We start from the raw sequence: 12,657 nt of genomic DNA, 5'->3' as shown, positions 1-12,657 counted from the left end.
ATAAACGGCGGCTACCTCTACCTACGTGTTGAAACATATTACACCTGACCTTTTCATTCAGATGAATCAATAATATCACAAATTTCAAAAAAAAACAAAAAATTTAAATAAAAACATCTTACTCAAAATTTAATTTAATTAAAAAAAATTCTATTTCATATTTAGCTCACCAGTTATGTGTGAAATTAAGTTTTGCTCCAAATAATTTCCAAATAGTTAAGAGAAGGTGAGGTTAGGAATCTTATTTAGCAATCCCAAAAACACTTTTTGAACGATATCTTTTCGTGCGTGTTACAACGACTTGAAAACTGACCCGTGCTCACACCCGCGACAACTTTGACACTAGGTGGGCATCGATTTTAACCGTCTCTAAGCTTTAAAGGAGCTTTAACGCGCATGACTTTTTCTTGGAAGCTCGATTTTGCGAAACAATATCAAAAATTGTGAATATTAAACTGTGACAAAGTAACTAGACATATCTCGAAAACTATACAAAGAAAACGGCGACAAATTAATTTTTACTTTGTTATAAGATTTGCTAATTTTGCGCAATACCACTTTCGTTTTATATGTCATTAAAATTGTATGTCTGAAAATAATGATTTCAAAACATTTTTGTGGCAATATTTTAAATTTCTGTTTTTGCATCTTTTGTAAGATTGCAAATGTAGGGTTATGTAGGTGCACTTAGCAAAATTATAGTTGCATACTACTAAAAAAGCGTTGAATTCAGTTTGGTACGAACAGATGGCTCTACTATTCTTCAATGTTTATTCACAGTTCTAATTTTATTATAAATAAATATCCAAGTAATCAACAAAAGGTGATGAAAGTACAGTATGTGTTGAAATAAACGGTGGACTCCACTATCAAAAATTTACTGAACAAATTAATTTCTAACAAGCACCCGGTAGGCGATTCTGCTTATCCTTTATTGATGACTTTAATTAAACATAATAAACAAACTTTATTGCCATAAAAGAACAAAGGAAAATTGTACATTATTATAATTATCCTATATTAGCGGCGGTAGTGTAACAAAAAAAAAAAGCAAAGATGATTATAACAATGACAGTGACAGTGGAAAACAAATCATAAATTCAATTCTGACCCAGGTGTGCAATCTTACTACTATAAAAATGTAGACCGAGATTTAGTACCCTCACAATCCACTGGATGACGTTGTAAACTGAATTTGCAGCAATCTGCATTATCTACACAAACAAAGCGCTTGTAACCATAGAAAAATTTATGTATAACGTCAAACTCAGAGGTGAAAGCAAACGTCACATTTTTGTTTTGTCGTTTAGTGTAATAATTGGTGATAACCCCGTTGTATAAGCAAATTTTCTTTCTTACGTTCTTTTGGTTTAGTGTTTTATATCCTTTAGTTAAGTATTTAAATAAGTTAGGGCCACTTTTACCACCTCTTGATAAGTTTATCCAATAGATAAATTGGCGCTTTTTGCCAATGAGAGCAATATACAGTAATACCCCGTAGTTCCGCGATAGGTGGGACTGACAGTAGCCGCGTAAATCGAAAATCGTGTAAGTCGAAATTCGATAAATACATATTATAAAATCAAGGATGTAAAAAATGTATGTACAGGATGGTTCAAATTTGATGTCCGAATAGGCTATCTCAAAAACTATACCAGTTAGGAAAAAAGTAGCTAACATGTCTCGATCTCTTTTTTTAGAAGTAAATAAATTCCAATGTCGAAAACCTCAAAGCGCTATCGTTAGAAAAACCGCGTAAGTACGGGGTCGCATAAGACGGGGTCGCGTAAGTCGAGGTTTTACTGTACGTTAAAAATTATGAATATTATCTTGGAAAAACTTTAAATTCATGTTTTTTCCTATTTATTTGGAAAATGCACTTGACCTCTTCAAAATAAAGTAATGGCATAAACCGGTATAGACCTATATTTAAATTTCGCGCTTTAACCTAATTAGTTCCCTCACAATCTCCTTGGGAGCATTTGTACCAAAAAATAGTGGGGAGATGACCTTCTATATACATAATATATATAAATTTTTCTATGATTCTGACAAACGGAACGATTTATCGCCAAAGACGATATCTTCCAATCGACCCAGTCTAAACTATATTACAATGATACCACCAGATATACAGAATAGTAAGTAATTAACGCACGCATAATTAGCCAAAAGCGAAAAAGAAAAAAAAAACAAACAAAAAAAAGGAGGGAAGAAAAGTGTAAGAAATGCACAGAGTAACAAAGCAGAATAAGGAACATAGGAAAGAAAGTAGAAAAGAAGAAAAGGAAGTAAAATATTACAAGATCGCAATTTGACGGGAGAAGAGGAAATGTGTAAGACAAGTCTTGAAAGATGACAGGGTTGGAGCGTTTCTAATATCCATGGGGAGACCACTCCAGAGGGATATGGCGTACAGCGTAAATGACCTTTGGTATAAATTCGTATGATGTATTGAGAATAGAAGAATTAAGTCCGATTGCGAACGAGTGGGACGCTCGTGTGATGATAAGAATTTAAAATTATTAAATAAGTACTGTGGACTCTGAGTCTTAATAATCTTATAGAGACTTGTTAACACACGGAAGGACCGACGGTTTACGTACGTAAGCCAACGTAAGTTATTGCGGTAAGGAGTAATATGACAATATTTCCCAAGATCGAATATAAAACGTATGCAATTATTTTGTAATCTCTGGAGTTTATTACACAAAGATATCGACAGGTCAGTACAAACCGTATCTGCATAATCAAGATGTGGAAAAATCAGCGAATAACAGAGGTTGAAAACACTTAAATTTACGGAGGGAGTGGAAACAAGAGTAAACCCTCTTACAAATCGCCTGAACCTGGGGGCGCCAAGACAGTGCAGAGTCCATCATAACTCCAAGAATCTTAATTACATCCGAAAATTTAATGACGGTGTCACCAAGTAGAAGTTGCGAGTTAGCAAAAGTAGCCACCCTGCCCCGTAGAGGATTTGTACCAAATATTATGGCTTGGGTCTTATTAGCATTGAGCTTCAAACTGTATAGTTTAGACCACTCAAGCACTCTCGCAAGATCATTATTAATTCGCTCAATAGCTTGAGGAAAGTCATCAACTGTTGTATCGGTATAGATCTGCAGGTCATCCGCGTAAAGATGAAAATTTGAAGAAATAACCTTGGTGACACTATCAATGAAGATAGAAAACAGCAACGGACCGAGAACACTGCCCTGGGGCACACCACAAGAAAGCTCAAAGCGGTTGGAAAAGGTTGAATTGGCACGGACACACAGTGTGCGATGCGAAAGATATGAATGAAACCATGAAAGACTCGAGGAAGAAAAACCAATAGATGAAAGTATAGAAAGAAGAAGATCGTAATCGACAGAGTCGAAGGCTTTGCTGGAATCAAGTAGAACCAAAATAGTGAGACGACGATTATCACAGGCAAGTCTTATATCATCCGTGATCTTGATCAAGGAAGCAATAGTACTACGACCCCGTCGGAAACCAGACTGTTTGTCACTGATCAATCGATGCTTCTCAAGAAAATCATAAACCTGGGTATACACAATACGCTCAAGAACCTTTGACAAAAGAGAAAGTATTGAAATAGGACGATAGTCGCTAGCCAAAACTGGAGTTTTCAATTTGGGAATGGGAACAACCTGAGCATGTTTCCATATAGATGGAAAAGAGGATGATTCAAAAGAAAAGTTAAAAATATGATTCAGCGGAGGCAGAACAGCATCTAGTATTGGCAAGATCTGTTTTAGACAGATAAAGTCAGCACCAGAGCACGTAGAGCGGGTTTGAGTGAGAAGAACCTCCGAGTCAACCATAGTCAATGAAAAACTACGTGCATCATCCACGCTCCCATTCTCTGATGCACAAATGGTTTGAATTAAGGTAGCCTTTTGAGTAGCGTCAAGCGTTACCGGCGATTCGGCAAAATAGCTGGCCAACAAGTTAGGATCCGGAGTGGATTGCGTGAGTTTGCTGTCAGTGACGCCAAGAGATCGCAAGGTCTTCCAAAATGTAGTTGGTGTCGACACAAATAATTTCCAATAAAAATATTTTTTTTTAGCATTTTTGCATTTGTGATTGCACCTATTACGCAAAGAACGATAGCAGTCGTAGTTATCAACTGACGGGTTACGTCTGTACAACGTTTTTGCTCTATTACGTTCGCTCATGAGACCCCTAATATCATTAGTTAACCAAGGGGCAGGAAAATGTTTCACTCTCCTTTGCTTTACCGGAGCATGTTTGTCATACAAACATGTTACTTTATTATTAAAATAGTTAACCTTCGCGTCAATGTCCGTCATAAGATATAACGGTTTCCAGTCTATCCTCAGCGCATCAGAGTTGAGTTGTTGATAGTCAACATGTTTGAAATCACGGTAAGATAGATTACGCTGAGGACAAACTACATTTCGGACTTGGACAGCGCAATAAATAAGATCATGGTTGGAGAATTGCAGAGCAGGTAGTTGACCGTGAACAAGAATCTTATCGGTGCAAGACGAGATGATCAAGTCAAGCAGAGAGTCGGACAAAGGAAGGTGATGGGTTGGCTGAGAAGGGATGATAGATAGATTTGAGGAAGAAGTGACAAATCGAAGTTTATCACTACGCAGGTCATCTTTCAATGTACGCGTATTGAAATCGCCCATTAATACTATGGTGTCATAGCACATACTATGTCTTTCAAGGAGATCCTCAAATTGCTCAAAGTAATTCATCATTGGGGGACAATAAAAAACACCCAATAGTAGTTTAGCATTATCACACTTAACCTCAATCAAAAGGAATTCCATTGCTGGCAAAGATCCATCGGACAATTCAATCGAGTCAACCTGTAGTTGATCTTTGACATACGCAGCCACACCCCCACCCCTAGAATACACGCGATCATTTCTCAGAAGACGATAGCCCGGAAGAACAAACATAGGAGAATGTAGGGAAGGTTTGAGCCAGGTTTCACTCACTAAGATTATGTCAAAAATACCAGAAATCAAATGTCAAATGTCAAATGTGATCAAAAAGTCATTAAAGTGGGCAGTTAGACTCTGGACATTGACATGACACAGAGTGATGCAGTTCGTAAGATTAGAGAAGAGGTTAGACGGTTTAATTAAACCATACTAAGCTACCAAGAGTACGTTCAATAATTTTATGGCTTCTACTATACATCTTCGTTTGGTCCACGAACTAGGCATCGATTCGCTGTCAATTGCAGCATCTAAGACTTTCGTATTCCATTATACAGCGAATATTGATACGCATATAAAAGCTAAACAAGCCACTACTGCACAAACAGCAGAAACAATTGCACCAAAGTTCCAGGCCACATCTTTCACGACACGTCAACATTAATAACAGCAATAGCAATGAAGAAGCCGGCAATTAAAGAGAACAAGATAGCAACCATGGTATGAAGAGTACGTGCAGAAAAGGAACAAAATCGAGACAAATATGAAAATATAAAAATTGAAGAAAAGTACAAACAAAATAGGATATTTAAAATATGAACACACAACCAATTCAAATTATTTTATTCTTATTTGTTCTGATCATTATTGTACTATTAACTTAATGGATAACAAATAAAAATATACCTTAAAATTAATTAAGTACTTAACAGATGTCACGATTCATAGAGTATACTTGAACTATTTACGTCCCGAACCAAAAAGGTTGACCTCGTTCGACACCCAGGACCTTAATAAAAAGGAACCGCCTTTAAGAGAAACATCCAGAAGTATCCCGATCATGTTCCGATACATATCCTCATTTATATTCACCCTTTCTATTATTTTTCTGATAATTATTACTCAAATCTCGTCAAAATCAATTCCCGCTTCAATCCCCACCGAAATTCAACACGCCGTTTGCAAGATTACCACCGAAAAAGTTCAAGCTGTTGCAAACGCATCAATTTCAAGAGAATTAAAGGGTGTTTGTAGTTCGAGTAAGTAAGCTTTTTCATTTTTAGTAGAAAAAAATGTTATAAACGTTTTTTAGAAGAGATGCATGAAAAAATTGATGAGATACATAAAAGTTTATTTAAGGAAATTCAAGTTTTGAAATTAATGTTACAAGGGAATGGATTTACAACTCCAAAACCGACGTTTTCTAGTTTAAGTTTAAAAAGTTTCGACGACGATTATGATTATTTAAATTATTTAGAAGACGATTTTAAAAATTATACGAACCTAGAAATAAAAAATAGAGAAAACGAAGTGCGAAAATTTAACGAAACAATTATAAAAACTGATTTGGGAAAGGCGTTCGTGTATTATTGGAGGATTTTGAACGTTTCTCAATCGTTTAAAAACGACGTGTATTTTATTAGTCCTCAAATTAATTTTTTAAACGCTAATTTATTCATAAAGTGTTCAATAAATTTGTTTGTTAAATTTCAACTTTTAGAGACAGCCCAATTTAAAAATCGTTATCGATTCGTTCTTCTTCACTCCGATGAAAAACACGATTTTAATTCTTCACTGTTTCAATCGAAAGTGGGGAAAATATTTCGAATTGAGCGTAAAAAGTTATTTGATTTTGTTTTTAATGATGCTATTTTAATCAAGTTGATTGTTTATTTGAATTAGATGTCGTAAGAATCTTTTAAACCTAAATTAGTTTAAAAAAAATTCAGGTAGAGAAAAAGAATAAGTTAGGTAGATATTTTAGTCCTTTTAAAGTTTCTAGAAGGTCGAAACTGACCGATAACTGTAAAACTTTCACTCATCGTATACTTTCCAAACGTAAACGAGCAAGAAACGCGTCAACATGCAACTAATAAAGGTAAGCGCAACCACATGTATTAAAAATAAAATTATTTTTTTTTAAATTTTAGATTTTTTTTATAACAATCGCTTTGTTAATAATAAATTTCGTGACGACTTTGGGTTTACCTCAAAATACGAGTAGAACTCCAATTTCCGACGACGCCTTAGAACAGGCTTTGAGCAATAAGAAGTACTTAGAAAGGCAATTAAAATGCGCAGTGGGTGAAGTACCTTGTGACGCCGTTGGTAGAAAATTAAAAAGTAAATTTGATTTAAATAAATTAATTTCTTTGTTAATATTAAAATTTTTATTATTTAGGTTTAGCTCCTTTGGTTCTTAGAGGTGCATGTCCTCAGTGTACTCCTAGCGAAACAAGACAAATACAAAAAGTGTTGGCGTATGTACAAAAAAATTTTCCGAAGGAATGGAATAAGATTTTGCAACAATACTCTGGTTGAAGATTAATCATCACAAAAGTCTGAGCTTATGTTAAAAATTGTTTGTTTTAATTAATCCAGTTAATAATTTTGTAAGTTATCTTAAGAACGCTAAATGTAATACTCAATGATAATATAAATAATTAAAAAAAAATGTTAAAGACTACACCGTTTTTTATAAATGTAGTAAGGAGAAATCTTATCGCAAGAAAGAATGAGACAACACAGACAGGACTAGGTCCTATAGCAAGAATAAGAAGAGATGAAATTCATAATATGTAATCTTTCAGTGAACGTACACTCGTGATCTTTTTAAATGAAAAGTAAAGAAGGATGGCTAGCTCGGAGTCGGGGACGCTCGGGTTTGTTTATTTTGAGACCCGGGGCGAGACTAACGGTCGGAGCGACAGAAACGGGTAAAGCAAGTAGAAAATGAGTAATTTAAAATTGTCACTACGGGATTTTTAAATAGGTTTATTGTAAATGCAACCAGTTAAATATTGGATTAAATGAATACATTATTTAATGTATTATGGTTTGTTAAAAAATGAATTTTGGAAAACAAATAAAATTATTCCTAATTTAAATCAATTTCATGATGAAAACATATTAAAATATAAATACTGAAAAAATATTAATATTATTACAGTAAAACTTAATTTAGATAATTTTCGAACAATTGATTCGATTGCATTGATTGTGCGCAGTTAATTGTTTCTATTAATGGTAAACCTCCTTGTCAATACAAGAATTCATTAATTTCATAAATAAGTTTTATGATGATAATAGAGGACCATTCACCAGTAAACGGTGAATCTGAAACCATAAAATCCAATTTGAAGTCGAAAAGAAGCACTTTCTTCCCCTTTTGCTTTTGAGAATAATTTACCTTATATAGCCCAAATTAGACCAACTCAAAAAAATGCTATTTAAATAAATCGTTAACAATTAAAACGTTGTATCGTTTAAAATCTTGTAAATCAGTTTACAGCGGCTCAAAATCAATTAAAATATAGTAAAATCATTTAGAAACTATCTAAAATGGTTGAAGATCAATCTTCTATACTCACGTAAAATCATCTGCAGAAGCTTAATATTTAGTAAAATCATTTAAGATCAGTTAAAATCATCCAAAACCGACTTAAAATCACACAAAAATTTTCAAAAAACAGTTTAAAACGGTATAATGCCATCTGGAATTTAAAATGACTTAAAACTGTTGAAATTGAGTTTAAAATTGGTATACATTATTTAATCAGTTTAAAATGGTTGATCAATTGAAATCGTTTAAAATCAACTTGAACCATTCAAAATTCTCTAAAATCTTGTAGGACCACTACGGCCACTCAGACCAGTCAAAATCATCTAAAACAAGCTTAGAATCATCCAAAAATGTTCAAAAAATAGTTCAAAACGGTATAACATCATCTGGAATCATCTAAACTCACCTAAGATTGTTGAAAATCAATCTAAAATGGCGTGAAATTGCTGAATCGATTTAAACTGGTTGAAAATTATCTGAAATGTTTTAAAACCTTGCAAAATCTTCTAGGAACACATAAAATTAGCTGCAACCGCTTAAAATCTAGTAAACTCATTTAAAATTAGTTAAGATAATCCAAAATTGTCTTCAAGTCATCTAAAAATGTTCAAAATAAGGATTAAATGATTAAAATAGTAATTAATCAGTATTAATATCTTAATATATTATCATCATGAAATTGATTTAAATTAGCAACAATAATTGAAACACAGAATAATTGAAACTGCACAATCAATACAATCGAATCAATTGTTCGAAAATCATCTAAATTAAGTTTTACTGTAATAATATTATTATTTAATATTTTTTCTGTATTTATATTTTAATAGTTATCATCATAAAATTGATTTAAATTAGGAACAATTTTTATTTGTTTTCCAAAAATCATTTTTTAATAAAACATAATACATTAAATAATTTATTATGCTATTTTCGATAATTTAATCGAATATTTTGGTGGTTTCTATTACAATAAACCTATTTAAAAATCACGTAGTGACAAATTCTAAATTACTCCTTCTCTACCTGCTTTGGCCGGCGTGATTACTCCGGCCCCTTAGCCTTGCGCCGGGTTTCAAAGTAAACCATCCCGACCGTCCCCGACTCCGAGCTAGCCATCCTTCTTTAATTTTCATTTAAAAAGATCACGAGTGTACGTCATTGAGGTCTTATATATAATCTAGAGTGCGTATGCTGTTGTCCCCACCACGCCTAAAATGAAGCCAGAAAGGTCGCCATGTTAGATGTATCAACTTAGCGGGAAATTCGAAATTCTTATACAGGGTGTCACACAAAAAACGCCCCAACCTGTAACTCTGTTATTTACATTCCGATTTTCATGACCCAGGTATCAAATAGAATGGTTTTATAAATACTATGATTCATGCTACAAATAAATTTTTTACAACGCCATCTTCAATTTCAAGTAATTACTAACTTTTGTTTTTCAAATTGCTGCGTATATTTTTCTTCACGTCATTGGATAGAGATTGTCTTTCTGAATCCATTGATGTATAACACATCCATTTTAAATGTAGTTTTAGCAGAAAAAAGACACCTGGTTGTCACACAAGAATGCCACAAGCTGTAACTCCGTCATTTAAATTTCGATTTTCATGAGCGAAATATCAAATGAAAAGGTTTGATGAATACTATGATTCATGCTACAAATAAACTTTTTCCAGCGCCATCTTGAATTTCAAGCGATTCCAACTTTTGATTTTCAAATTGCTCGGTATGTTTTTTTTCACGCTATTGGATAGAGATTCCTTTTCTGAATCCATTGATGTACAATACATAAACATTAATTGTAATTGTAGTATAGAAAAACATTAAAATAGTTTCCTAACATTCTCTTAAAATTACTTGCGTTATACTGTAGTGTGCCATGGGAAAAACAATAAAAACACAAGTTATAAGTATCATTTACAACTGCTGCGGGCATTGAAATAACATTTAATGACTGTTATCAGTTTTGCGCGTTCTTTCTTCCATGGCACACAGTATTACAGAAGTGACTAAGACAATGTTCGGAAAATGTTTTAATTGTTTTTCTCTGCTAAAATTACAATTAATGTTAATGTATTGTACATCATTGGGTTCAGAAAAAAAAAATCTCTATACAATAACGTGTAGAAAAACATACCGAGCAGTTTGAAAATCAAAAGTTGATAATCGCTTGAAATGAAAGATAGCGCTGGAAAAAGTTTATTTGTAGCATGAATCATAGTATTCATCAAACCATTTCATTTCATACCTCGTTCATGAAAATCAGAAGGTAAATGACAAAGTTACAGCTTGCGGCTTTCTTGTGTGATAACCTGTATATACAGGTGTCTTTTCTTTGCTAAAATTACTTTCAAAATGGATGTCTTGTATATCAATGGATTCAGAAAAACAATCTCCATCCAATGACGTGAAGAAAAATATATGGAGCAATTTGAAAAACAAAAGTTAATAATCGTTTAAAATTGAAGATGGTCTTGGAAAAAATTTATTTGTAGCATCATAGAAAATCGGACTGTAAATGACAGAGTTACAGCTTGGGGCGTTTTTTGTGTGACACCCTGTATATACTTATGCAAGAATTTACATTATTATAAACTGGAAAGACAGAAAATAATAACCAAAACAAAACATTAATTTTTTATTGATAAATAATTATTAATTATATGATATTTTAAAAGAACTTAATAATTTTTAGCCATAACCCTTATAATTAACATCAACTAAGAAGAAAATATTTAAAGCAATTCTGATTGATCACGTTAACCTTTGCTTATAAATAATTGTTAGTTTATTAAAAAAAACTGAACAGTCCTTAATAATAAACTTTACTTGAACTTCAATTGCTTCAATTTAATTCAATTTACTTGACCTCTGTGTAAGAAGGGAGTAGCTCCATTTATCAAGACAAGGACTTGTCCCCTTACACCGAGGTCTTTAATTGTTAATTCCAAGTCAAGTAACTAGAAACACTTTATGGACTGTTGTAAATAATCGTCCAACCTACCAAATTATAAAAAACATGTGTGAAACGAAAAGAATTCGAAAACTTTCAACAAAAATCAAATTTTAATAAAAATAACAATATGTTTATGAGAATTGTGAGGTTATAATTGTAGGTACAATAGAGACAAGGTCTATAGAACATAAGGTTACCCAATACCGATTCTCCTCCTCTGAGAGGCAAGGTGGGTCAGTGACGTAGCTGGTTCTATGAACAACACAACACGATGCGAGGTTTAAATATTTTATATAGACTGTACCACAGTATAGGCACGTATAGGCTATCTTTTATTCTGACTGTATCGAACCAGTGACGTCAATTTGCGGGGTAATAATCGATACTACAGAGGCATAGGGAATGAGGTAACCTTATGTTCTATAAACCTTGCAATAGAGACTTGAAACTATAGCTAAGTTCAGGTCGGTACATCCAACAAGTCTGACTTTCTGATTACCCCCACCACCACCACATACGCTCTCTAGATTATATATAAGACCTCAATGACGTACAGTTCTGTTCAGATATAATGCGAAAAGAGCCGCTCGTAGAGGCATAACATTGTACTAGAAACGACCTACGTTCACGAGGCATTCAATCCAGGTTTTACCTGCTCTGTAGTGTTGTAAAAGTTCCGAACAGGCAAGCGGGGTGATGTGATTTATGGCCAAGATGACTGAATCACAAGGAAAAATTAAGAAAATGAATAAGTATAAGCAATCCATTTACTTTACACAATTCCTGTAGTAAATGAAAATAATTACTAATAATTACTGGAATACAGTGGAACGATAAGTTGAACCTCATAAGAAATGAAAATTATATATTGATAGTAAGTTATATATAAACTATATATTGAAATATATCGATAACCATTTTAATATAATAAAATCAAAAATCAATATAATATAATACTCCTATTTAACAAAAAAACATAATATATTATTATACATATAAAATATAATAAATATTATAATAATCTAATTGGGGAGAATTTTATAAGGTGTCCATTATACCATCAAATATTACCAGTATTTTGTATAATACCCATTACTATGCAATATTGCAATCTGGTGGACATCGAATTTACTACTCTTTCGCATACATCCTTGCCGTGAAATAATTTCCACACAACTGTAATGTTGCGGCGCAGATTATCCACGTTGCGAATCGGAAAGTTGACATTTTTATTGAATTGTTTTTCCACCAAAGCCCATAGATTGTTGATTGGGTTAAGATCAGGTGACCGCGGTGGCCAGGGTACTCGCCTAACCTCATTATGATCGGGTGAATTGTCTTGAACAATCGTGATGATCCCTTTTGGATACAAGGTTCTTACTGATGGTATCAAAACATCCTCCAGCACTCGCATGTATTCAATC

General features: G+C 33.2%; 2 protein-coding genes across 12 annotated transcripts in view; one reads left to right on the top strand and one right to left on the bottom strand.

Moving 5' to 3' along the window:
• LOC111422460 (solute carrier family 35 member F3) overlaps window positions 1-345 on the bottom strand; it is a 42,305-nt gene extending 41,960 nt beyond the window's left edge. For 9 of the 11 annotated variants that reach the window (XR_011639951.1, XR_011639950.1, XR_011639952.1 and 6 more), the window contains exon 1: window positions 171-343. The gene's annotated coding sequence lies outside the window, so the exon portion shown is untranslated. Of the gene's footprint in view, window positions 1-170 lie in introns of all 11 variants that reach the window. The other 2 variants (XM_071194876.1, XM_071194875.1) reach the window with 2 other exon arrangements.
• Window positions 346-5,792: 5,447 nt separating this feature from the next.
• Window positions 5,793-7,392, top strand: LOC111421217 (ejaculatory bulb-specific protein 3-like). Its single transcript, XM_023054358.2, has 4 exons — window positions 5,793-5,965; window positions 6,019-6,804; window positions 6,857-7,049; window positions 7,108-7,392. The coding sequence occupies exons 2-4, from the start codon at window positions 6,790-6,792 to the stop codon at window positions 7,245-7,247; spliced, it is 348 nt and encodes a 115-aa protein (XP_022910126.1). The 5' UTR covers window positions 5,793-5,965; window positions 6,019-6,789; the 3' UTR covers window positions 7,248-7,392.
• Window positions 7,393-12,657: the final 5,265 nt, after the last annotated feature.

The sequence above is a fragment of the Onthophagus taurus genome, chromosome 3, assembly GCF_036711975.1.
Source record: "Onthophagus taurus isolate NC chromosome 3, IU_Otau_3.0, whole genome shotgun sequence".
Lineage (NCBI taxonomy): Eukaryota > Metazoa > Arthropoda > Insecta > Coleoptera > Scarabaeidae > Onthophagus > Onthophagus taurus.
The sequence above is the reverse complement of the archived record's forward strand: the minus strand, read 5'-3'. Positions and strand labels throughout refer to the sequence as shown.

Bases quoted from the DNA above. Each gene is read 5' to 3' on its own strand.
- LOC111421217 (XM_023054358.2), top strand. The intron at 7,050-7,107 runs GTAAATTTGATT...TTTATTATTTAG, and splicing joins CGTTGGTAGAAAATTAAAAA to GTTTAGCTCCTTTGGTTCTT.